The sequence below is a fragment of the Zygotorulaspora mrakii genome, chromosome 7 (genome assembly GCF_013402915.1).
Source record: "Zygotorulaspora mrakii chromosome 7, complete sequence".
In the NCBI taxonomy this organism is placed as follows: Eukaryota; Fungi; Ascomycota; class Saccharomycetes; order Saccharomycetales; family Saccharomycetaceae; genus Zygotorulaspora; species Zygotorulaspora mrakii.
The window spans coordinates 136,124-157,556 of record NC_050725.1 but is presented as its reverse complement, the minus strand read 5'-3'; the positions used below and the strand labels follow the sequence as shown (position 1 = coordinate 157,556).

General features: G+C 39.0%; 12 protein-coding genes across 12 annotated transcripts; 5 read left to right on the top strand and 7 right to left on the bottom strand.

Moving 5' to 3' along the window:
- Positions 1 to 101: 101 nt before the first annotated feature.
- Positions 102 to 2,204, top strand: YVC1 (Yvc1p; the record flags this gene model as incomplete). Its single annotated transcript, XM_037290040.1, has 1 exon — positions 102 to 2,204. One exon carries the CDS (start codon positions 102 to 104, stop codon positions 2,202 to 2,204), a length of 2,103 nt encoding a protein of 700 aa, XP_037145935.1.
- Positions 2,205 to 2,531: 327 nt separating this feature from the next.
- Positions 2,532 to 3,170, bottom strand: HG535_0G00930 (Rab family GTPase; the record flags this gene model as incomplete). The annotated part of the gene is made up of 1 exon (XM_037290039.1): positions 2,532 to 3,170. One exon carries the CDS (start codon positions 3,168 to 3,170, stop codon positions 2,532 to 2,534), a length of 639 nt encoding a protein of 212 aa, XP_037145934.1.
- Positions 3,171 to 3,698: 528 nt separating this feature from the next.
- Positions 3,699 to 5,786, top strand: ESBP6 (Esbp6p; the record flags this gene model as incomplete). The annotated part of the gene is made up of 1 exon (XM_037290038.1): positions 3,699 to 5,786. One exon carries the CDS (start codon positions 3,699 to 3,701, stop codon positions 5,784 to 5,786), a length of 2,088 nt encoding a protein of 695 aa, XP_037145933.1.
- A 79-nt stretch (positions 5,787 to 5,865) lies between these two features.
- On the bottom strand, positions 5,866 to 8,403 carry SPC98 (Spc98p; the record flags this gene model as incomplete). Its single annotated transcript, XM_037290037.1, has 1 exon — positions 5,866 to 8,403. One exon carries the CDS (start codon positions 8,401 to 8,403, stop codon positions 5,866 to 5,868), a length of 2,538 nt encoding a protein of 845 aa, XP_037145932.1.
- Positions 8,404 to 8,598: 195 nt separating this feature from the next.
- FAR11 (Far11p) lies at positions 8,599 to 11,430 on the bottom strand (the record flags this gene model as incomplete). The annotated part of the gene is made up of 1 exon (XM_037290036.1): positions 8,599 to 11,430. The coding sequence occupies one exon, from the start codon at positions 11,428 to 11,430 to the stop codon at positions 8,599 to 8,601; it is 2,832 nt and encodes a 943-aa protein (XP_037145931.1).
- Positions 11,431 to 11,709: 279 nt separating this feature from the next.
- LSM12 (Lsm12p) lies at positions 11,710 to 12,279 on the top strand (the record flags this gene model as incomplete). Its single annotated transcript, XM_037290035.1, has 1 exon — positions 11,710 to 12,279. The coding sequence occupies one exon, from the start codon at positions 11,710 to 11,712 to the stop codon at positions 12,277 to 12,279; it is 570 nt and encodes a 189-aa protein (XP_037145930.1).
- A 117-nt stretch (positions 12,280 to 12,396) lies between these two features.
- TEP1 (putative phosphatidylinositol-3,4,5-trisphosphate 3-phosphatase) lies at positions 12,397 to 13,650 on the bottom strand (the record flags this gene model as incomplete). The annotated part of the gene is made up of 1 exon (XM_037290034.1): positions 12,397 to 13,650. One exon carries the CDS (start codon positions 13,648 to 13,650, stop codon positions 12,397 to 12,399), a length of 1,254 nt encoding a protein of 417 aa, XP_037145929.1.
- A 128-nt stretch (positions 13,651 to 13,778) lies between these two features.
- Positions 13,779 to 14,578, bottom strand: NRK1 (ribosylnicotinamide kinase; the record flags this gene model as incomplete). Its single annotated transcript, XM_037290033.1, has 2 exons — positions 13,779 to 14,444; positions 14,519 to 14,578. The coding sequence occupies 2 exons, from the start codon at positions 14,576 to 14,578 to the stop codon at positions 13,779 to 13,781; spliced, it is 726 nt and encodes a 241-aa protein (XP_037145928.1).
- Positions 14,579 to 14,769: 191 nt separating this feature from the next.
- CIA2 (iron-sulfur cluster assembly protein CIA2) lies at positions 14,770 to 15,453 on the top strand (the record flags this gene model as incomplete). Its single annotated transcript, XM_037290032.1, has 1 exon — positions 14,770 to 15,453. The coding sequence occupies one exon, from the start codon at positions 14,770 to 14,772 to the stop codon at positions 15,451 to 15,453; it is 684 nt and encodes a 227-aa protein (XP_037145927.1).
- Positions 15,454 to 15,625: 172 nt separating this feature from the next.
- On the top strand, positions 15,626 to 16,861 carry CPT1 (diacylglycerol cholinephosphotransferase; the record flags this gene model as incomplete). Its single annotated transcript, XM_037290031.1, has 2 exons — positions 15,626 to 15,675; positions 15,745 to 16,861. The coding sequence occupies 2 exons, from the start codon at positions 15,626 to 15,628 to the stop codon at positions 16,859 to 16,861; spliced, it is 1,167 nt and encodes a 388-aa protein (XP_037145926.1).
- A 242-nt stretch (positions 16,862 to 17,103) lies between these two features.
- Positions 17,104 to 17,556, bottom strand: TOM22 (Tom22p; the record flags this gene model as incomplete). The annotated part of the gene is made up of 1 exon (XM_037290030.1): positions 17,104 to 17,556. One exon carries the CDS (start codon positions 17,554 to 17,556, stop codon positions 17,104 to 17,106), a length of 453 nt encoding a protein of 150 aa, XP_037145925.1.
- Positions 17,557 to 17,820: 264 nt separating this feature from the next.
- KRE33 (ribosome biosynthesis protein KRE33) lies at positions 17,821 to 20,979 on the bottom strand (the record flags this gene model as incomplete). The annotated part of the gene is made up of 1 exon (XM_037290029.1): positions 17,821 to 20,979. One exon carries the CDS (start codon positions 20,977 to 20,979, stop codon positions 17,821 to 17,823), a length of 3,159 nt encoding a protein of 1,052 aa, XP_037145924.1.
- Between the last annotated feature and the right edge of the window lie 454 nt (positions 20,980 to 21,433).

Below are 21,433 nucleotides of genomic sequence, written 5' to 3'. Positions count from 1 at the left end.
TGCTTCTTAAGTGTATAAGTTATAATGTCTTAATGCATATTTTCCTTTGAACTGAGGGAAGCTGTCTGCCTTCCAAGAAGTAGAGTTTTCTGACCCTTATCATGAAAATCCAATTAAACAAGTCTAATGCAACAAAAGCAGAACTGAGAAGCAGAACTGAGAACCACAGCATGTCAGAGGATACTCCGGTATTGCCAGTGCATCAGGGCCAGGCAATTATGGATCCATTGCCTATAGCAGCACCTTCGCCACGTCAAGTTCTTAGAATATGTCTGAATATGAAGTATTTAATTGACAAAATAATACCAACAGTTTTTGACGTTGAACAGGTTACACGTCGCCATTCAAGGATTCTTAATGAAAAAGTCATTATGTTAGCGTATGATGCCTGTGGTGGCAAGAAGAGCGATAAGAAAAGTGTACAGAAGTACCGTAGTGTTTTGTTATTTTGTTTGCTGAAGGTTTCTGTGTGGTACGAAGATCTATCATTCAAAGAACTGCACAATGCGGAGCTTTACGAACTGAGATCTGTCGCCTGTCAGCATCTTTGTAGGGTTATCATTGAACGGGAAGAGGTAGTTGATTTGCAATTCTTGTTCATGGAAATGTTATTGCGTCGGTACGTCATAAACGAAAACGATGAAGATAGTGAACCTGCCAGTGTTTTGGAGATGGCTGCCGATATTCATTCTACAATTGTAATTGGTTCTAGTGGATTCCAAAGATGTTTGAAGTGGTTATGGAGAGGCTGGATTATACAATCGCGTGAAGAGCCTACTGTTTTTGTGAGGGACAAGACAATTGCTTCCATGTCATTTAAATCTCACTTCAGTCCCGAAAGAATCAAAACCCCCATGTATCAAAATATATTACAAGTAATGTTTTCGATAATTTTTTTGATTTTGTACACTGGAGTGGTAAATGACAAGGATTCGATTCATGTGGCGCCTATTGATGGAAAAGAGTGGCTATTTTACCTGTTTACTTTGGGTTATATTATTGACGAAATCAGCAAGCTTTATTACATTGGATCCGCCTATTTATCGTTTTGGAATGCATTCAATGATACATTATATACCATTATATGTGCATCTCTCTGTTTTAGGATTCTCAGTGTGAGCCCAATCAGAACTGGCAGAGAATCAGAATACTGGGATGTGATGTCTTACAGGATCCTATCTTGTGCAGCACCCTTTGTCTGGTCTAGATTACTTCTTTACCTGGAATCGGTTCCTTTTGTTGGCGTCATGCTAGTTGTATTGAAACATATGATGACTGAGTCGATTGTGTTCTTTTTTTTATTGTTTTTAATGATTATCGGTTTCCTCCAAGGTTTTGTTGGCTTGGATTCTTCTGATGGTAAGAATGAAATTACTGGTGAAATTATGAACAACTTGATAATAACAATTTTAGGATCTGGCAGTTTTGATATCTTCAAAAAATTTGCACCTCCTTATGCTGCAATTTTGTATTATGGATATTACTTCATTGTTAGTGTTATTTTGTTGAACATTTTAATTGCTTTATATGCAAATGCATATGATAAAGTTGTTGACAATGCCGGAGATGAATACATGGCGCTAATGTGCCAAAAGACTCTTAGATTTATCAGAGCTCCAGATGAGGACGTGTATGTCGCCCCGTTAAATATCATCGAACTTTTCATTCATCCAATCTTGATGCTTTTACCAAAAAGAGAAGCTATCAAATTAAGTCGTGTGATTATGACTATTCTTTACTGCCCAATGTTGATATTTGTTGCTGCAAGGGAAGTACGTGAAGCGCGCCGTATACAATACAATAGGATTAAAAGACTGGAAGATGATGCCAATGAATCAGACGAGGCATGGAATCTCCGTGATGGATTCGTTGATTCTATAAATGATATGTTAACAACAGATAACGCCGCTGGTATTCAGGAAACCCAGGCTAAAAATGGAAGATCTTTAAGGCTTCAAAGAGAAGCAGAAAAGGCAGATCCAAATTTCCGCGTATCAAAAGAATGGTTTGAAACAGTCAAAAAATCTGTACAGCCCGTTGCTGAAGGTTATTCCTCTGGTATAGGTTGGGAGTTATTTGACCTTTACAACCAAGTTCAGGAGAGAAACACACAATCTGAAAAAAAAATTGATGAACTGACAACTGCGGTCAATAAGTTGGCCGAATCGATAAAAGAATTAAATCTAGGAAATCATTCCTCTTAAACCTCCACACTAAATACAAATACGTATCTATATTTTTTTGCAAATCAAATTTCCGCGCTCTGTATGTAGTCGACTATCAACCGATTCTCGACGGATGAACAAGCTTCACGAGATTTGGTTACGGGACATCACACGGCAGGTTAACAAATATTAAAATCAAAAATGGTATAAGGGAACCTACTCCAAAAGCTAAAAAAGAACTAGAATCTTGCTATTCATAGAGCACCATTTTCTCCCAAGATTTGAAATATCGACGTATCAACAAGAAAAGAACCAAGTATAATTCTATATTTTCCTATTAACGTTCTTCTTCTGACCGCTATGCTTTCAACAATTACACCCGCTGGCTGCTACAGCGCCAGATCCTGTTGATGCCAGGTCAATCCTCTGATCATCCGTGATCCTGACGCCGCCATTTTGCAGTCCCGACTGTTCATCAGGCCTTCCAAGTGGGATCTTCTCTCCAATCCCCAGAAACACCTCGTTGACATTCTCCCCAGTTTTGGCACTGGTTTCGAAAAACAGAAGCCCTTCTTCCTCAGCGAGCTTCTCTGCTTCTTCGCGTGCAACTTTCCTCTCACCTCCACTGCTGACAATATCGACCTTGTTCCCGACAAGTGCAATAATGATTCCCTTGCTAGCCTGCTCGTGCAGCTCCTTCACCCAATGGCGCGCTTTGATGAAAGACTGCGGTTTCGTGATATCGTATACCACCAGTGCGGCCTGAGCGTTTCGGTAATACATGGGCGCTAGCGAGGCAAACCTCTCCTGACCCGCAGTGTCCCATATCTCAAATTTAACCGTCTGCTCGCCAATATTCACCCTCTGCGTGAGAAATGCTGCTCCTATAGTGGGTTCCTTATTCTCTGTAAAGTCATTTGATACAAATCTTAAAACGATAGACGATTTTCCCACCGCCGCTTCTCCCAGCAACACAAGCTTGATAGACGTTATTCCAGAATTCATTCTCACTCCTTGAAACTAAACAACCGACTTTCACTATCTAACAACCCACTATCCTATCTGCCACCCATCAACTATCCCCTCCAATGTATAATTATACATCATTTTGCTCCTTTTAGAACCACTTATCAGAACGAAGTTCGTATTTCTTTCCTATTACCCGAACATGTTTAGTTACCCGAATACTTCCGGTTACCCTGCAGAATAAATTTGTGAAAGCTACGGGCTTATCGTGATAACAAGGCCTGTGGGGGCAACCTTCGATATAATGCCAATGGAATTTGAATGGCGAAGGCAGTGCTGGGATTAGTCAGATGTTTGAAATCTGGTTGATTGCCGGTAGCTGTTTATGATAGCTTGAACAGTGTAGATCATTCTCCTTCGAAGGGTAGTAAACGAATTAGTGCTCTGAATTCAAAGGCGGGAATAGAACATTGTGACGGTTTTGCGGAAGGTACCTGGTAATGGAGGGACAGATACAACACTGAATTACGCTAGCACTCGATACTTTCAGCAGTAGGTTTGAAAAATATGGTGAAGTCGTCTGGTTTGGCCGGTGGCCAAGAGGATGTGAGATCGGGGATCGAAAATGGGTCAGACGCGGATTATAGCAGTGGGTCCAGTGTAGTGAGCAGTTCCACTGGAGCGAGCAGTACCAGCGGCAGTGTTGCCACGGTGCCACGGCCCTTGCACAGGGGCAGTCTAAGTATGGCAACGGGGCTTGGCGCAGTGGACAGTGCGGGCAGTTCTATTTCCAGCATGACTGGAAGTCGGATGAGAAGAAGGTCAAGACGACAGAGTGCGATCTCGGAGGTTTCGAACAGCAATCAGTCGATGGCACTCTCCTTGACAAGGACCGTTACTAAGATCATTAAAGCAGTCCAGGATGACAATAGGCAGTCGGCTCAGGAAAAGAACGATCTGAACAAGGTGCTGGAGTCGAGGTTTGATGTTGGAGATGCATTGCAGCTTGAAGAGAACAAAACTGAATCCGTAGGGGCAGCGAAGGCATCCGAGCCATTCGCTGAGACGGGAAAAAGGAAAGGCAAGGATAAATTAGGTGTGGCCATCGACCATGATGTGGAGCGTTTGCCGTACAAGGGTGAGGCTGGCGAAGAAGAAGAAGAAAACGAGGATGTTCGGGAGGAGGACGATGATGCAGATCACGCCACAATCAAGAAAGTGTTTACCAACAAGTCTACTGGAGCGGTCGATTTGCCGCCCGATGGTGGTTATGGTTGGGTTGTTACATTCTGTGTATCGCTAATCATGTTTTCGACGTGGGGATGTAATTCCGGGTTTGGTGTGTTCTTGGCATTTTATTTAAATGCGAATTATTATCCGGGTGGCTCAAAATATGACTATGCTCTTATTGCGGGGATGACTGTTGCATTTGGGCAGGGATTGTCTCCATTTGTGATGTCTGTAATGAGAATTATTGGATTTAAACCAACAATGATTATGGGAGCTGCTCTTATGCTCGCAGGATTTTTGCTAGCGTCATTTTCTACTCAGCTGTGGCAACTTTATTTGACACAAGGTTTTCTATATGGTGTTTCGATATCTTTCATATTTGTTCCAGCAACCACTGTTTTGCCGGGATGGTTTTTGAAAAAAAGGGCAGTTGCGCTAGGTCTCTCGCTACTTGGTACAGGTGCTGGTGGTGTTACGTATGGTTTAGCCGCGAATAGGATGATTCAAGAATATGGAAATCCAAGGTGGGCTTATCGTATTTTAGGAATTAGTTGCACAATTTCAGTATTGTTTTCTGTTGCACTCATCAAGCAACGTAAGCCTATTTCAAGAGTCGGGTTTAAATCTATACATTTGATGATTTTTCAATTCAAGCAAATGTTTGCATTAAGCGTTGTGAAAAATCCATTCGTGCCACTTATTGCTCTATGGTTTATGTGTGCACTATTTGGGTATACTCTCATGATTTTCACCTTATCTTCTTATGCTGTTGCGCGAGGTATGTCGCAACATCAAGGCTCTATTTTAACTGCCGTGTTGAATGGGGCACAAAGTGTTGGAAGGCCATTGATGGGACTCGCGGGGGATCAATTTGGTAGAGCTAATGTAACAATCGTGTTAACCTCTGCTCTATCTATAATGATGTTTGCATTTTGGATACCTATACATACATTTGTTCAGATGCTGATGTTCGCAATATGTGTGGGTTCGTGTGTAGGTGTTGCAAATGTTATGAGCACAGTACTTATAGCTGATTTAGTCTTGCCTGATCAGTTTTTGGCTTCCTGGTCGTTTGTCAACTATTTCGGAGCACCGTTCCTCCTAATATCTGAGTTGGTTGCTCAAGCTTTGACGGTTGAAACAGATGTGGAGAATCCTTACTTACATACTCAGTGTTTTGCAGGGGCGTGCTTTTCCGGTGCACTAATTTTGATTTTGATATTACGGGAACTAGCTGTTAAAAAAAAGCTGTTAGATCGTCAAAACGCCACAAGACGCAAAATAGAAGAGTGGAAACTAGATCCAACTTCTGTCTTAGATGATGATTGGGAGCCGCTTATGGAAAGAAGAGAAAAGTATGATATCCTGTTGGGTCCTGGATTGAAAAGGTATTTTCTGAGGATGGCATATCCGATGAAAGTATAGCACAAATTTATTCATCATTTCTATAACATGACTTATAATGTTTAATGCAATTTAACAATAATATCTGCCTAAATTTTACTTATCTCAGAATTCTGCTTAAGCTACCTAGGTTTTCATCACCATCAGACCTCAAATCCTTGATGAATATATATGCGTTTTCCTTGAAATTTTTATACTGTGATGCGATATTTATTAACACTGAATTGAATCGCGACAATAAACTGTTTAGCTGCTGTTGTGAACTTTGCAGATTCAATTGTATTAGAATCTCATGGGCAACATCGTTCAGTGCTGCGTTATGCGTAACAAATTCAAAAACTTGATCTAATAGTAGAATAAGTGATGTTGGATAAGGTTGACCAGAAAAGTAGCCAATTTTTTTGTCTGTGTTTGATGCAATCAGCTTATGAGATAGCATAGAATCAAGATATTGATTGTGTAGTTTTTCAAGCTCATCTATATTGAGTGAACACTCCTGCTTTCGCTCACAGTTAACAAAATTACCACTAATATTATCCAAAAAAGCTTGCTTGGGCTTCATCAAGCCATCAAACATGATGAGGCCACTTTTGAGTTTCACGGTCGGTATTCTATTATTTCTACGAGTTTCATCAGATATCATTATTTTTTTCTCAAATTTTTGAAAACTCTCATCAATTATACATTTGAAGCAGTAGGATTCCAGTTTCAAACTAAAATGATTCAGCTGTGATCGCAGAATATTAATTTTGGATAATTTAGTCAAAATGTCTCTGACCAAGGGTCTGTAATTGGATAATCTTTTGAAATCTCTGATTAACTGATTCGACTTTTGCCACTCTACATCATAAAAGTAATCATTCTTTTTAAATTTCCACAAAAAATTAAACATCCTCAAAAATTCTTTCTTGCCCCCTTGGCGATTTACGTTTAGGACAATTGATAATGGTGGATCCACGATGTAATCTAATGTAAAAATATCCCAGCCTACTGACCCGTGACCTAAATTGAGCACTCTTGCATCTAGCCCATTAATTATATGGTTTTCGTCTACACGATTTAACATGTTTCGGAGAGAAGAGTGTTTTACCGCTTCCTGTAAATATCGCGTCAATCGATGGCTTGGAAGTAAGTTAGAGGGCGTCATTAATACTTCACTGGCTCGTTTAATAAGAGCGTCTATCAAATCACCCTTTCCCATAAGCAGGATATTCTTTAATGTGACTACTACGTTACTGTAATAAAACTTTTGAAGAATTATTTTATGGCTATAGTTCACAATCTCGCGATAGTGGTTATGAATTATGTTGAAGAAGCCATCTGTAATTTCCTTGGTATCTAAAGCTCTGTAAAGGTTAGTGTACTTCTTGGAAATATTATTTGTCCATTCCAGCTCTTTACAATAATTTGCTAAGAAGATGTAAGTTTTTCCAATGATGAAGATCTCTTTAGCCACCCTAATTGGTAAAAAATCAGGAACTTTGGACGTGCGAATATCGAAAGGTATTGGACTATTTTCAGCATTAGTATTCTCTATGAAAAATTCACCACACGTTGTTTCTATTTCGCCCATATTTAACCAGTTAACCATATACTCAAAATATAGTGATAAAAGAGTTTGGAAGACGTCCCCGGATAGTCTTACAATGAGCAAGTTACCATGAGACTGCAGTTTACTGGATTTTGAGAGGAATGAGTCTCCGGATTCGGTACTAAAAGATTTTGTAAAATTAAAATAGAATCTCAAAGAGAGCAGATGATCGTACAATTCAAAATATGTCGCTTTTAAACTTTTCAGTTTGCCCGAGGATGATAACTCATTCACAAATCCAATATAATTCCTAAGCTCTTTATCGATTTGCACTATGAGAGCCTTTTTCATAGGCGATATATCGCTATTTCTATTTTGTTCAACTATTCTCTTGAGTTGCTGATTAAGTAAGCCAGCTTCAAATATGATATGCAGCAGCTCACTGTCTGAGTTAGGAACGTTGAAAGGGACTTTTATGTCGTTCCATTCTAAAGGAAATAAATCGGACGTCGTTGCCAATAACGTGTACGGCACAAACTTTAGAACTTCATCTTCTGTCATTGTCTTCGAGTAGTAAGGTTCTGTTAATGCCTCCAAGCTGACTGAGCCATGTCCACCGAGTACTCCATAATTTCTGTTTGATGAAATCATTGATCTCACGTCAGAAAACTTATCAAGATTTTCGAAAGATTCTGCTTGAAGACTTGGTGGCCTTAGTGGGCTCAGAAGCCTATCTTGAACTGCAAATCCACCCATGTTTGATTCAGACGCATTTTGAAGATTGATGTTTGTGGGAAGTCGTACTGGTGAATTATTTACCAACACAGATTGAAATGCAGATAAATATTTGATCATCTCATCAGATCCTTCAATGCCTACCAAAAGCTGTAACAAGTTGAGTAGTTTTTGCCACCTTAACATATTATCTGTACTATAGGAAATTTGTATTTTATACGAGTCTATCACCGATCTTATCTGCTCTATTGATCTAGTTGGCAATTGCAGGACTAAAGCTAATTGTCGGCATAGCAGGCTGATTGACTTATCTGCAAGGGCATGTGGAGCCAGTCCTTCAACAACCGGGAAAAGGGCAATCTCTAAATCCATCAATCAACGTAATACACTTTTGAGTCCTTTCTTTATACGTATGTTTCTGTTTTTGTCTTGCTTTGTTTACCTTTGTAATTGGAAAGTTATTTGAAAAAGGTGAAGTTCATGGCGCGACGCCAAATGGCAATTCTATAGACACACAATGTATAGAATATGGATAATGCACTATGAAAGTATTTAGTTCTGGCGAATTTATATTCCTAAATACTCTGCTTCTTTATTTAAAAGGGAAAGATTAGGCTTGGATTTCTCACAATAACCGAGATCCTCCATGGACGACTCATAATGAGAGAAATTATAAAACTGCAATAAGGCTCTCAGAGCTATTTCTTGACCGCATGCGTCACTTAATTCTCCAGAAATATCTTTACCCGTAACCCAATTATCAATTAATTCGAGCCTTTCGTACAGGAAAACACCAGATATCAGCTCCATATGTTCCGATTTCCATCTTTTATTCTTAAAGGGAGTCAACTCTTTAATAATTCTTAGTATTGGCCGATACACATCTAGGTTGAACACTCTGTAATACTTTTTGAATAGGACTCCGATAGTCAATGGTAGCTCTTTCAAGCGTTCAGTTTTATTTCCAATGATTTTTCTCAAAACTTTGAGGAGATAAGCAATTGACGATAGAAATGTGACATTATATTCATTAGAAAGCTTCGACTCGTCAACTTGCGAAAAAGATATGGTGTAAGCCTCTTTGTATAGCGAGCAGTGTCTCCAAAAGGAGCAATTGGACGCCGCTGTTTCATTAAAAACTTTATCTGTGTAATGGTCTGAGTATTTGCTCAGTAGTGTAGAGCAAATGTGGACGTATTTTGAATCATTGAGAAGTACGGCAAAATGTTCAAACTTCAAAACATGGTTCAACTTAAACCATTTCAGTAAAAGAAATAATATGCCGGTAGAGGACTCCATTGATATTTCTTTGGTTCTCGTTATTTCTAGACGAGGCATTATCGCATCTATCGGATTATTTTCGTCGAAATCTGTCTTTTTATAGTCAACGTTGCTTAGGTTGGACTCAATAGTTTGCAGTAGAACGAAAACAAGAGAATTTAAACCGGATAGACAATCTTTGTAAAATGAATCCACTCTTTTCATTATGTCAATAGCCTCTATTTCATCCGTGTTTTCCATTCTCAAATAATTGAAAGGATCTTGTGAATGGTCGTGCTGCCATCCTCTTTCTGTCATCATGAATAATTTACGTTCATGCCATAATTGCTTGACGCTTAGTTTAAGTTCTAAATTTTCCGACAAAATTTTGGTTGCTTCCTGTATGCTGAAGGGTACATCTGTACATGTATTTTTACTAGCCTTTCTTTTAGCATCATTGTCAAAGCAAGATGCCTTCTCTGCTAGAAAAGTATCGCTATCTTCATCATCCGAGGGGTAAAGGCATGGATATGCCATATTGGTCTGAAAGGACTTTCGGGATCTTGAGTAATCGCTCATGTGATTTATGCTTGGTGATTGAGGAGGCGAAGGTGCCGGGGTTGCTATATGCTGCTCTGGAACCGCTAGGGTTAAGTTGATAGGGTTCTTAACTTTTGATCTTGTGATCTCTAAAAACTGTGATAAAGAGTTTGAATTGTCACCATCTGTCGGCAAGATCACAGCCGGTGAATCATAATCAGGGAAACGTGCAGTGATATCTTCTCTAAATGCTTCATAATGCAAAGGAGAGATGGTGCATCTTTTAGAATTCTTATCGTGCTGATGCTTTAGCTCATGGAATTTAAACAAATAACTTTTTGTGGTTTTATACTCATTTTTATCTCCAAATTGAAGGATAAGCAATTTGAATAACAATGTAATGATATTTCGTATTCTCATGGAAAGACGACTATTCCATCTCCAATGTTCGATATAACGAGTTAAAAATTGCAAAAGATGCGATTCATCGATAATATCAATCACTTTGAGAACTTGTTCCTTTCTTTCGACCCTTTGTTCGATGCAAACGTTGACAAGAAAAAAAATGATTGTACTTGAATAAAAGAGCATCGTTGTTTGATATTTCAAGTTACTATTATCATCTCGGCAATGGATAGCAATTTTTTGGAAAGCGGCTATGAGCTCCTTCAACTTTCTGCACAATAGTAGATTATTTCTTCTAATATTCTCAAGTTGAATTTCGTTAGTGTCCACCATACCGAATGTACCCATCGATATATAACATAATGCTGACAGGCACGAAAGATCTCCTTGCACTACATTTTCTATCAGCTCTGCTATAATTTTTTCTGCGTAACTAGAATCGTTAAGAAATTGAATTGGATACTGAACCGATCGATCGAAATAGTCCTTGGCAAATGGGAAGTAGGAAAAATTCGAAGAACAAAACCAGAGTGGTATGTCGTTCATTAAGCTGTAAAAGCTCTGCAGGTTCCACTCTACTCTTGGGAGTGATACAGGCTCGAACTTTGATGACTTTTCAATCTCTGCTGCTCTCCTATCTAAATCCTCCTGAAGATCCGAGTCTACTGGTAAGTTGTAATCAACTTCAGGCATCGAGTGCAGTTTTCCGTTTGCTACTTCCTTCTGTTTTGCGGAAATGGGTCCATCTATTTCGTCGACATTGGTGAAGTCGTCGTCATCCTCATTTGCATTTTCATCCAGTCCATTTGTTTCCTCCTGATCTGATGAATCACTAATGTTCTCGTCCTCATCTGACTGATCTTCCCTGGAAGGATCGTCGTATGCGACTGTTATGACATTGCCATCAATTCCTGATCTTTTTATAAAGCTCTCCTGATCCGCTGATGGTGTACTAGGTAATTTCCTCAATTGGCCTTCAATCGTTGTGTCAATACGTAGTTTCGTTCGAAGCATTTCATTCAAGTCTTTCAAAATTTCGTCCTCATTATCGTTCCTGCCAAATGAACGTGATTTGTGGTGCTTCGTAACCGTATCATCGATGAACTTAAGTTTCTTTCGGGTACCTGATTTTGGTCTCAAATTCTCTAAAGAAACCGACCTTAAAGGAGTTTCACGTTGTCTTTCGTCGCTCATTTATGAGATAACAATTTTCTTAAGTAGTGTAACTTTTATGAATATTTGACCGTTTCATCAACCCTCAGATTGCTATGAATTATAGATTCCAACTGATTAGATCAGAATTTGCTTCCTTTGTGTTTCTGCATCTGTTTCCTGTCTTCACCAGTGCGCGATCGGTCAACTCGCCATTATCAATGCCTTGCAAAAAGCCTTACAAAAATTCAGAGGTATAAAAAGGTGAAAGAAAGTTCAGGTGAGTTACTAGTCAATTCCGTATACGATAGAAGTTACCATATGAGTACCAACTTGGAAAGCGTTTTGGGGTTCAAAGTTAGAGTTACCAATGTATTAGATCAAATAACTGAGGGGAAAATTTACTCTTTCAATTCAGCAAATAATACTTTAACGCTTTTGACAACCAAAAAGGGACAACCACAATCTTTTAAAGTGATAAAATGCTCATTTATCAAGAATCTAGAAGTGCTAGGAGACAAGCCTGCTTCTAATACATTCAAGAGGCAACATATCAGACCTCAACATGTCAATGTTGAGAGAATTGAGCAATTGTTGAGGCAAAAGCTTGCGGAGCAGAAAACGAGGAGCATTCGTACCGGTAAAAATGTCAGTAAAGAGGGTCAGTTTCTATTCGATATGTTGTATAAAACTGTTTCCGATACAAAATGGGTGGATAAAAAGATTGTTGTATTGGATGATGTTGAAATATCACCACCATACAAGTTGGAAAATGTCAAACCATTGCATGGCTCCCACACTGAGACCGAAACATTAGTGAAAAGGATTTTACAAAGAGGGCAAGAGAAGTTAAATGATATGATGGAAATGGATGGCAGGAGAGGGGGGTAAAGATAGAAAAGAAACTAAAATGCAAGCGATTTGGTGAACATGCAAGTTGAGACATGCATGTTTTGTATTTAATAATGTTTATTCTATGAGTAGATATACCATTGTAAATCACTTGACTTACAGTAACTTCCACTTGAGCGTTATGGAATCAAAAAGCTTCAGCCCGCGGTTCGTAGTGCCTTTGACTCCGTCCAGTTCAGACCACTTGATAACAAACAGGAATTCTTGACCTGTTCTTTGTTCTTCTCTCAGTTCACTCAAGGTGAAATGAGTTTGAGAAAAGTCTCTGCTGCATCTCAATGTCTCGAAGTATAAATTTAGCCAACAGTGAGAGTACGATGCCAAAGAAGTAAAACTATTCATAACATTCGAAGATTTGGAAATTACTCCAAACTCCAACCGTATATCACTGAGGTCAACATTTAATGGTAGGCATATTGTCAATCCTTTCTCCTTGGATTTATATAAGAGTTCTCCATCAGTCTCCAAAACTGCAAGATCGATTAAACCATCACGTTCTCTATTAAATGTTTGGATCTTTATCGAAGCAAAATATGGATGGGTCAAAATTACAGACGATGGCTTCGATAAGTATACCGAGGTGAGCTGAAAACGGGCTCTGGCACATTGATCCAGCAAACTAGCTCTTAATGGTGGATCATAGAATAAAAATAATTCATGATATCGTAGCAACCTTAATTGAGAGACAATGGTAACTCCCTTACTTAATCCAGGCCGGAATCTCTTGTCCATGAAGACATCTCTAGCATCTGACAATGGTGACTCCAAGTATTTCATCAAATAGGCTATGCACACTGTGCCTGAGCGCCCTTTCCCCATCTTGCAGTGCAATACAGCTACAGATGATTCAGATTGAGAAGTATGTTGATAAATGTCGTCTATGATTTCTTGCAAAAGCAAGAAAGGAGGTGGGCAATGGTCCAACCAGCCCTTTCTCAGTAACACTTGATCGATACAGTTTTCGCCAAACATTTCGGCGGTTAGATTATGTGTCGCATAATTCGCATTAGGCAGTAGCCTTCTCTCAGTGGATCCATATTGACTAAGTTGAATGCTGTAGATCAGATCATCGTCTGTGTAATCAGAGCTGCACTTTTCGACCTTAAAATTATATATCTTCCAGTTGCCTATACCATGATGAAAGTTGAGAAAAGCCACAAGTTCCTCTAAACTATTTCTATACATTAATCTGGGAAAATTTGTGACAGGATATGAGCACACGATTATGTTTGGAGTAATGTACGAAATGTCTAATGCCAATCCCAGTTCATTTTTATGCACATTCATGGGAGCTGCATAGAGTAATCTAAAAATATTACGTGGTTTAATTTTAGTATGTCGAAAAGTCATTTTGATACACTTATGAACTAGGTAGTATCGATGACTCTACAGTAAATAATGATCACTCTATCAAGAAAGGAATACTAGAACGGGCAACTTTTGTTTTTATTCTTTTTATCAGTTCACTGGTTTTTGTGTCAGTAATTCGCTTTGCAAAAATTAACGATCTCATCACAAGTCCATGTCAACGCATCGACTATTGGCGTGTTATCATCGTTTTCGAAAACCTTGATGTCCTTTGCCAAGGGTGCTGATGTGTCGAGCTCACCCTCTACATTGCCATTGACAAACAAGGGGGCATGTGAAGCTTTGTATGAATAATAGACGAACTCATCGAAATAGTAAGGCGGATCAACCCAGAATGAATCCAATGTTTGATACCCAGGACGTGCGGCTCGTCTCTTCTTCAAGACCTCGTATGGCGCACGTATGAACAGCTTGACATCGAACTTTGATGATATATCAGGATTGTTATAAATCATAAATCCGTCAACTATCACTAATTTAACAGAATCTACGCTTTGATATTTTTGAGTCAACGTTGTAAAATCCTTTTCGATGAGTTTGAACTTGCCCAGATCATCGACGTTACCATTATGGATTAGCTTGTTGGCTATTTTGCCTGTTTTCTTGATACTATCTAGTTCTTTTTGAAATAGATCAAAATCAAGAGCCTCTGGCGAATCCCAATTCCTTATATCATGCTTGGGGTCTACTGGCACTTCCTCGTCATGCTTGTAGAAATCATCTTCATGGATCAGAATACTATTAGGAAACACTTGAGAAGTGAGCTTAGCAATTGTCTAAATCATGAAATTATTTGTTAGTATTTGTCTCAAACTATTCAACATAAAATGAGATAAGCCCAAAGACATACGGTTTTACCACTAGAAGAGCACCCACTGATGGATATCAATACTACTCGAGGGCTATCCATTTCCAAAAGACTCAACAGGCTAGTTTCATAGTATAAAGTCACTAGAAATCTTTAAAAACGGTTTATATAGTTATCTCATTTTTCGTCATTTTTAGGTTGATTAGCAAGATAGAGAGAATGGTATGAAAAAATCAGTTTAACGTAACAAGAAAAGGTAAGAACAGTGAGCCAAGCGTGCGATATTGAGGCTCATGTCTGAATTTATAAATGAGAACCCAGTTGTTCTGGATAACAACCAACTTCCTAGCAGAAAGGATGGTGGTTCGCAGGAGTTTCTGTTAGGTGATGTTACTGATGAGGAGAGCGTACAAAGGAAGAAACTTTTGTTCAAGCTCGATCATTCGGCAAAATCCCCTGCTCTCGAAAGTGTCGAACTCCTCGATAGACTTTTATTATTGGATGCTCCACCAGACTTGACCAGTGATGAGGAGAGTGAGGAAACCGAGGAGGACTTCCATGATGCATCAGAAACGGAAAAGGCAGACCCCATCGATGCACAAGAGATATACGACCTGCTCGCTCATATAACAGATCCAGAGCATCCCATATCCTTGGGCCAGTTGTCCGTAGTGAATCTAGAGGATATTGAAGTTCACGATTCCGGAAACAAAGAAGAAATGGCTGAAGTAATAGTTAGAATAACACCCACCATCACGCATTGCTCTCTTGCTACTTTGATTGGTTTAGGTATACGGGTACGTTTGGATAGAGCACTGAATCCACGGTTCAGAATTACTATCCTGCTTAAAAAGGGAAGTCATCAAAGCGAAAATCAAGTTAACAAGCAGCTTAATGATAAGGAACGTGTGGCGGCAGCGTGCGAGAATGATCAACTGTTGAGTGTTGTCTCTAAAATGCTAAGTACATGCAAATAATAGTATATAATAGAAATTTTTAAGTTATTCTTTTTTTACCGAATGATGATCAGATTCATAGGCTGCATTTCCTTTTGGAACCATCCTTCGAAAACAAAAACTGTAATTACAAGTTTAATAAGCTGGTAAGAAAAGTGAAAAGTGACGGTACTTAAGCCTTTATCGAATCAATATGGGCTATTTTGTTCCTCATAATAAGCTTGAGAATCTAAAACAATACAAGTATGTTATCGTTCAATAATTGAGAATTACAGCTGAGATCCGTTTAGCTAACTATGCATGCTATTGTAGATATCAAAGTGAAGATCGGTCAATTGTCACTCACTATGTTCTAAAGCCATTTTGGAGAAAGTTTGCCAACATTTTCCCACTTTGGATGGTGCCAAATGTGGTAACCTTGTCAGGTTTTTGTTTTATCATCATCAATGTGTTAACAGTTTTATACTACGACCCAGGGTTAAACCAAGAGACTCCACGCTGGACTTATTTTTCATATGCCATTGGTTTATTCCTGTACCAAACTTTCGATGCCTGCGATGGTATGCATGCTCGGAGAACGGGTCAATCAGGACCTCTCGGAGAATTGTTTGATCATTGTATTGATTCATTGAACACAACTTTGTCATTATTCCCATTTTGTTCTGTGACTGGGATAGGATATGGATACATTTTCATTTTTAGTCAGTTTGCTGTATTAGCTAACTTCTATTTGAGTACATGGGAAGAATATCATACACATATGCTGTTCTTGAGTGAATTTTCGGGACCAGTAGAGGGTATATTGATGATCTGCTCCAGTTTTGTTCTAGCAGGTATCTTTGGTCCAGAAGTCGTATGGCATACAAAATTATTCAGTTTTTCCTTGTTTGGTTTCGCCATTGAAGTCGAGAACGTGCAAATCATGATTGCCTTTTGTGGTGTTGGTTTGTTGTTTAACGTTTTATCTGCAAGAAATAATGTCATCAAGCATTACAGGAAAGAAGACAACGTCACTTTTAAAGAGAAGCAATTGAAGGCTATGGAAGGATTGCTGCCATTTATAGTTTACTATATTTCTGTCTTCACGGCTGTCGCGATCGATCCAAATTTTATTGATTTCCCATTTATCTATTCCATTGGACTCACAATGGCGTTCGTGGTCGGCCGCATTATTACCGCACATTTAACAAAACAGTCTTTTCCAATGATCCATCCTCCAATGTTAATTCCTTCGCTTCAAATCGCTCTACGTTGCATTGCAGTCAATTTTTTAGGTCATTCAGAAACTATTGTGGTAACGGCATTGTCTTGGATGGGATTGGGACTTGCTCTGGGAATCCACATTATGTTCATTAATGATATAATTTATGATTTTACGGCATATTTGGACATTTATGCATTGTCTATCAAGCATCCAAAGGTCGCATAGGAGCCTCCCATCTACTGCCTACATCGTCACAGACTTATACTTTATTATTCCCATGTGATTTCTCATCTTTCTATTATATATATGTACAAGTTTATACACTTTCCTGCTTGAAATATGATAGGTTTTTGTTGATTCATGACAAGCCTGGAGAAGAAAACGCAGAAAGATTGTAAGCTCATCATGGTCAATAATCATTAAATTGAACAGATGAATCATAACATCAGCTCTTGAAAATGAGCCCTTTAAGCAGCAGTAGTAGCTGGGGGCGTAACGGCAGCTCCATTATCACCTTGAGCTAAAATATCATTCGCATCTTTTTGTAAATCGAAGCTTTTTTCCATTTCAATCAACTGTTGTTCGCCCAATATAGACAAAGAAAGAGGTACCCCAAGCAGCATGGCGGATGTAGCCAAAGCCCAAGTGATACTACCAGTCTTTGAAAATGCAGTCCTTAAGAAATTTGTTGTGGAACTAACAAAGTTTGTAATCGTCTGTCTTTGTTTTGGTGGAACCATATCTTTCAATGCCACTATTCTTTCCAAGATAGTTTCATTTTCATCAAAGTCATCATCATCAAAGTCACTGTCGTACTCGTCATCTGATAGATCTCCTGCCTTGCCTTCTTCAAAAGCAGCCTGCACTTGTTCCTCCTCGAAAGAGTTCGAACCCTCAATTATTTCAGTCAACTCAACCATTATTTTTTATTTCAGTGGATATATAATTATGCAAAACTATCGTATTCAGTAGCTGCGATCCTTAATTGTCACCTCTCTTATTTCTACATCCGTTGAATGGTTAGTTTTTTTGAAGTATCATGTAACCAGGCATTGATCAAAAATTTTCAGAATCGTTATAAGCGATCGAAGTTTAATATAGACGGGTAATGCTCAATATAAAAGACCATATTACGCCATGGCCACTCATCACTTCTATACTAGTATATAATGTACATACAATGACTATTTTGAATGCTTTTTAGATTTGCTCTTCTTGAATAATTTCATCTCTTGCTTGTATATGTCTTGAGCATGTTCAGTAGTTCTTTTCTTGCCTGTTTTGACACTCACTACACCGTTATTCTGGGCAGCTTTGTCTAAAGTTTTCTTCGATTCGCTCCATTCCTCAGCATTTTCTTGAATAGCATATTTGTTAAGGTTCAACGAATTTATCATTTCCTTTTGTTTTTCTTTCATCGCTCTCACGGCTTCAGAACCTGCGTCATCCATGTCTTTGTCCATTTGGTCCAAGGTATTGGCCGCATCATAACTCTTGATCTCAACGCCGTTCATTTCGTCGACTTGCACATCCTGGATTGCAGGCATTTCCTTCTCAATTGAATCTCTTTGCAATTGACGAAAATATACTGACATTTTTCTCATAATTTTGGCAAACATCGCTATAATTTGATTGCTTGGCAAATTCAATTCCTTAGTAATTTGATCTATGCTTTTACGTTGCAAACCAATAGCCAGCAGAATAGCGCTTTGAACACTGGATAATTTTACTGAATCAGTCATCTTACCACTGAAGTATAGTAGGGATAGTGATGGTAGCATATCAACGATAACATGATAGTCCAATAGGTTGTTGGAGTAGCTATCCAATCTCTTCAGATCAAAAGGTGAAAATAATTCGTCGAGCTGCTCCTTGGTTAGCTCCTTGGTTGAGATTTCATCTCCCGTAATTTCTTCCGCTTTCTTGCTACTTTCAATGACGCTTAGAGAGTGAACTGAGGTGAATTTATTGAAATCATATGACAGCAGCGACAAAAATCTCCTGTGAAAATCGCTGGCGAATGCTACGAGCCATGAAGATTCTCTTCCCTCTAAAACATTCAACATCACGCAACTGTGCTCACCAGTTAGGTCATTTGCTGTTTGGCGCACATAAATAGGAATGAAATTATTGTTTCTCCAGAACTTAAGCAAAGATTGTGTCAGCCCATATGAAACACCTAAGTAGTGAAGGAAATATGGTGGTTGTTCGGAAAGTTTTAATAGCAATGGCGGTAGTGTCTTTGCATCTCTTGATTTAATTTCATCTTTCAAAAGGTTTGACTTTTCTAGGGCTTTATCATCAACTCTTTTGATTGTGAAATCCTTTGGTTGTGAATCCTCTGACATATCAGCAAATTTTCCTTCGAAATAATCCCTCAAAAGCTGGATTGCACGAGAACCATACCCCATTGAGGAATATTCTGGGTTAGTAGCGATTCTTACAATACGGGCTCCACTCATTCCTGCAAACTCTTCATCTTGAAATTGCTGAGAGACCAGCCATGGGATTAAATCACCCCCGGCTCTATGACCACGAGCTAGAGAGTTCCTGACGCTATCCTTAGAGATTTCACCTTCTAATGCTACTTGAATAACACATAATGGATCTGGGATTCTACCTCCATCTTTTGGATCAATAGGTGGTAGTAAAACAAATAATTGGTGAGCTGGTGCATCACTCATAAGCTGTAAGTCATTTGGTGAGTTCTTGTAATGTGATGACACATATAAAGCCATCATTTTCTCCAGAAACAGTTCAGAAACTGGATGGTAAGAAAACAATGTATCTCTGTTGACAATGAATAAATTGCATTGAGATGGGTGTGGGGTACCTCTAGCTGCAAATCTTGGATTTTTTATTAGAGTAACGTCAAGACATAACAGTTTGTTGAGCCACCTTTCGACTGGATCTCCGGGACTGTATCTGATTGGCTCGTCGAGTACAACTTCTTTCAAGTGACGCCCCGTATTAATATGATTATCCTGTTTGGTGTTTCTTGAGATTACTGCTGTTTGAGTATCTTCGCGGCCCGTTGAATTAGCTTGGGTACGTAACTGCTGTATAAGTTTCAAGGAGAGAGATCTACCAGTACCCTCATAACCATTGATAGTGGAGGCCATGAAAATTAGATAAGGGCCCAATAAATTTTTCACAATTTGCAATGGAATCGCAGCTGCTTCATCGATTACAACCAATTCAGCTTGGCCTAGAACATGAGAGTCCTGAGGTATTATATACTGCACTGTCTGTCTATGATCTCTTTTGATGTCTACCCTAACAATGGCCTTATTGAAATCTGGATTTGTTGATTGAATGATGTCGTAATCGATGTGTTCTTGGTAACCCAAAGCATCGAATCCCTTGAAGATAAACTCAAATAAAGTTTTCAAATTTTCTGGAGAAGGAGAAGTAACGAAAATGTTTGAGTAACCATGGGATACTGCGGCTGCAATAGCAATACCAAGCGCAGCCGATTTACCACGACCTCTACCAGCGGTTAAAGCTACCGTTGTATCTAGTTTCTTCTCTGAGATGACATCAATGAACGATAGCACAGCATGTGCTTGATTAACTGTCTTTGATAAACCAACCAATGAACCTGCCGGCTGTACATCTTCTAAGGAGTCCTTTAAATCTCCCAGTTCCCTTTCTTTCGGCGATAACTGTTCTTCGTTGTTTGGCGGTAATGGTTTGACATTTTTACCACCAGAAAGTGGCAAGACGTTCAATTCATCGTCGACAACCAAACAATTTTCGTTTGAGCCCAGAGAAAGGATGAATCTCTCATTAAATCTAGCAACGACGTCAGAATGAGCCTCCGTGCGATATCTAGAGTGAACATCCATGGTCATTGTATACAACTGCTTCAAAGAGGACATAGACTTCAAAAGAATCACCACGATACCGCCACCTTCTACGGTCTCAACAGTTCTGGCTAAAAGATTGGGCGTCAGAGCCTCGAAATCTTGTAGGATGCACATTCCAAAAGTATTTCCCAGAATTTTCTCTGTCTCCTTGTAGTACACGTATCTGATGTTTTGGTTGGAAATAAAGTTCTCAAATGGGTCCTGGTCATTTGCCTCCCTCGTTCCTCTTTTAATTTCTTTCTTGATCTTGGCCTCTCTCTTCTTTCTGTGCGATGTAAAGCCGAGTAGCTTCTTCTTATAAGCCCAAAGAACCGATTTATTCATCTTCAAATCCGCACTCATCATCAAATAGTGAAGATTGGGCAACTGATTACGGGCTCTGTCCCCGACAATAACGAAAAATGATCTCTGCTTGGTCTGTGACCCATTTCTGATCAGCGCAGGGATCCTGGAATCAATAGCTTTCTTGGCCATGATGTCTTTAACCAATTAATCAGCCTTGAAGATTCTACTTATATCTTTAACTATTTAGGGCTTTCCTCTATAGAATACGCTAATTATACCTCTTACCACCTCATCTCATCTCATCTCATCTCTTCGAATTAGCTTATTATGTTTGTCAACTGAGAAAATTTTCATGTCCACCGGGTAACACCTTTTTTCGAAAAACAAAATTACGTAATTTCTGTTCTACTTTTTGATCCCGGATCTTCGGACAGTCCGGACAGAAAGCTTGTCGAAACATTCCGGCGGCTTACTTTGTGACACAAAGCCGCCAAGCGAATGTGGTGCAAGGAAGTGACAGTCTATCACCCGGACAAATGAAAGATGACAATAATTATTAAATTAATTAAATAAAATATGCTAGATTATATTAAAAGGATAAATTACCAAAATTCTAGGTTCTGCCACAAAAAATCAAACCAAT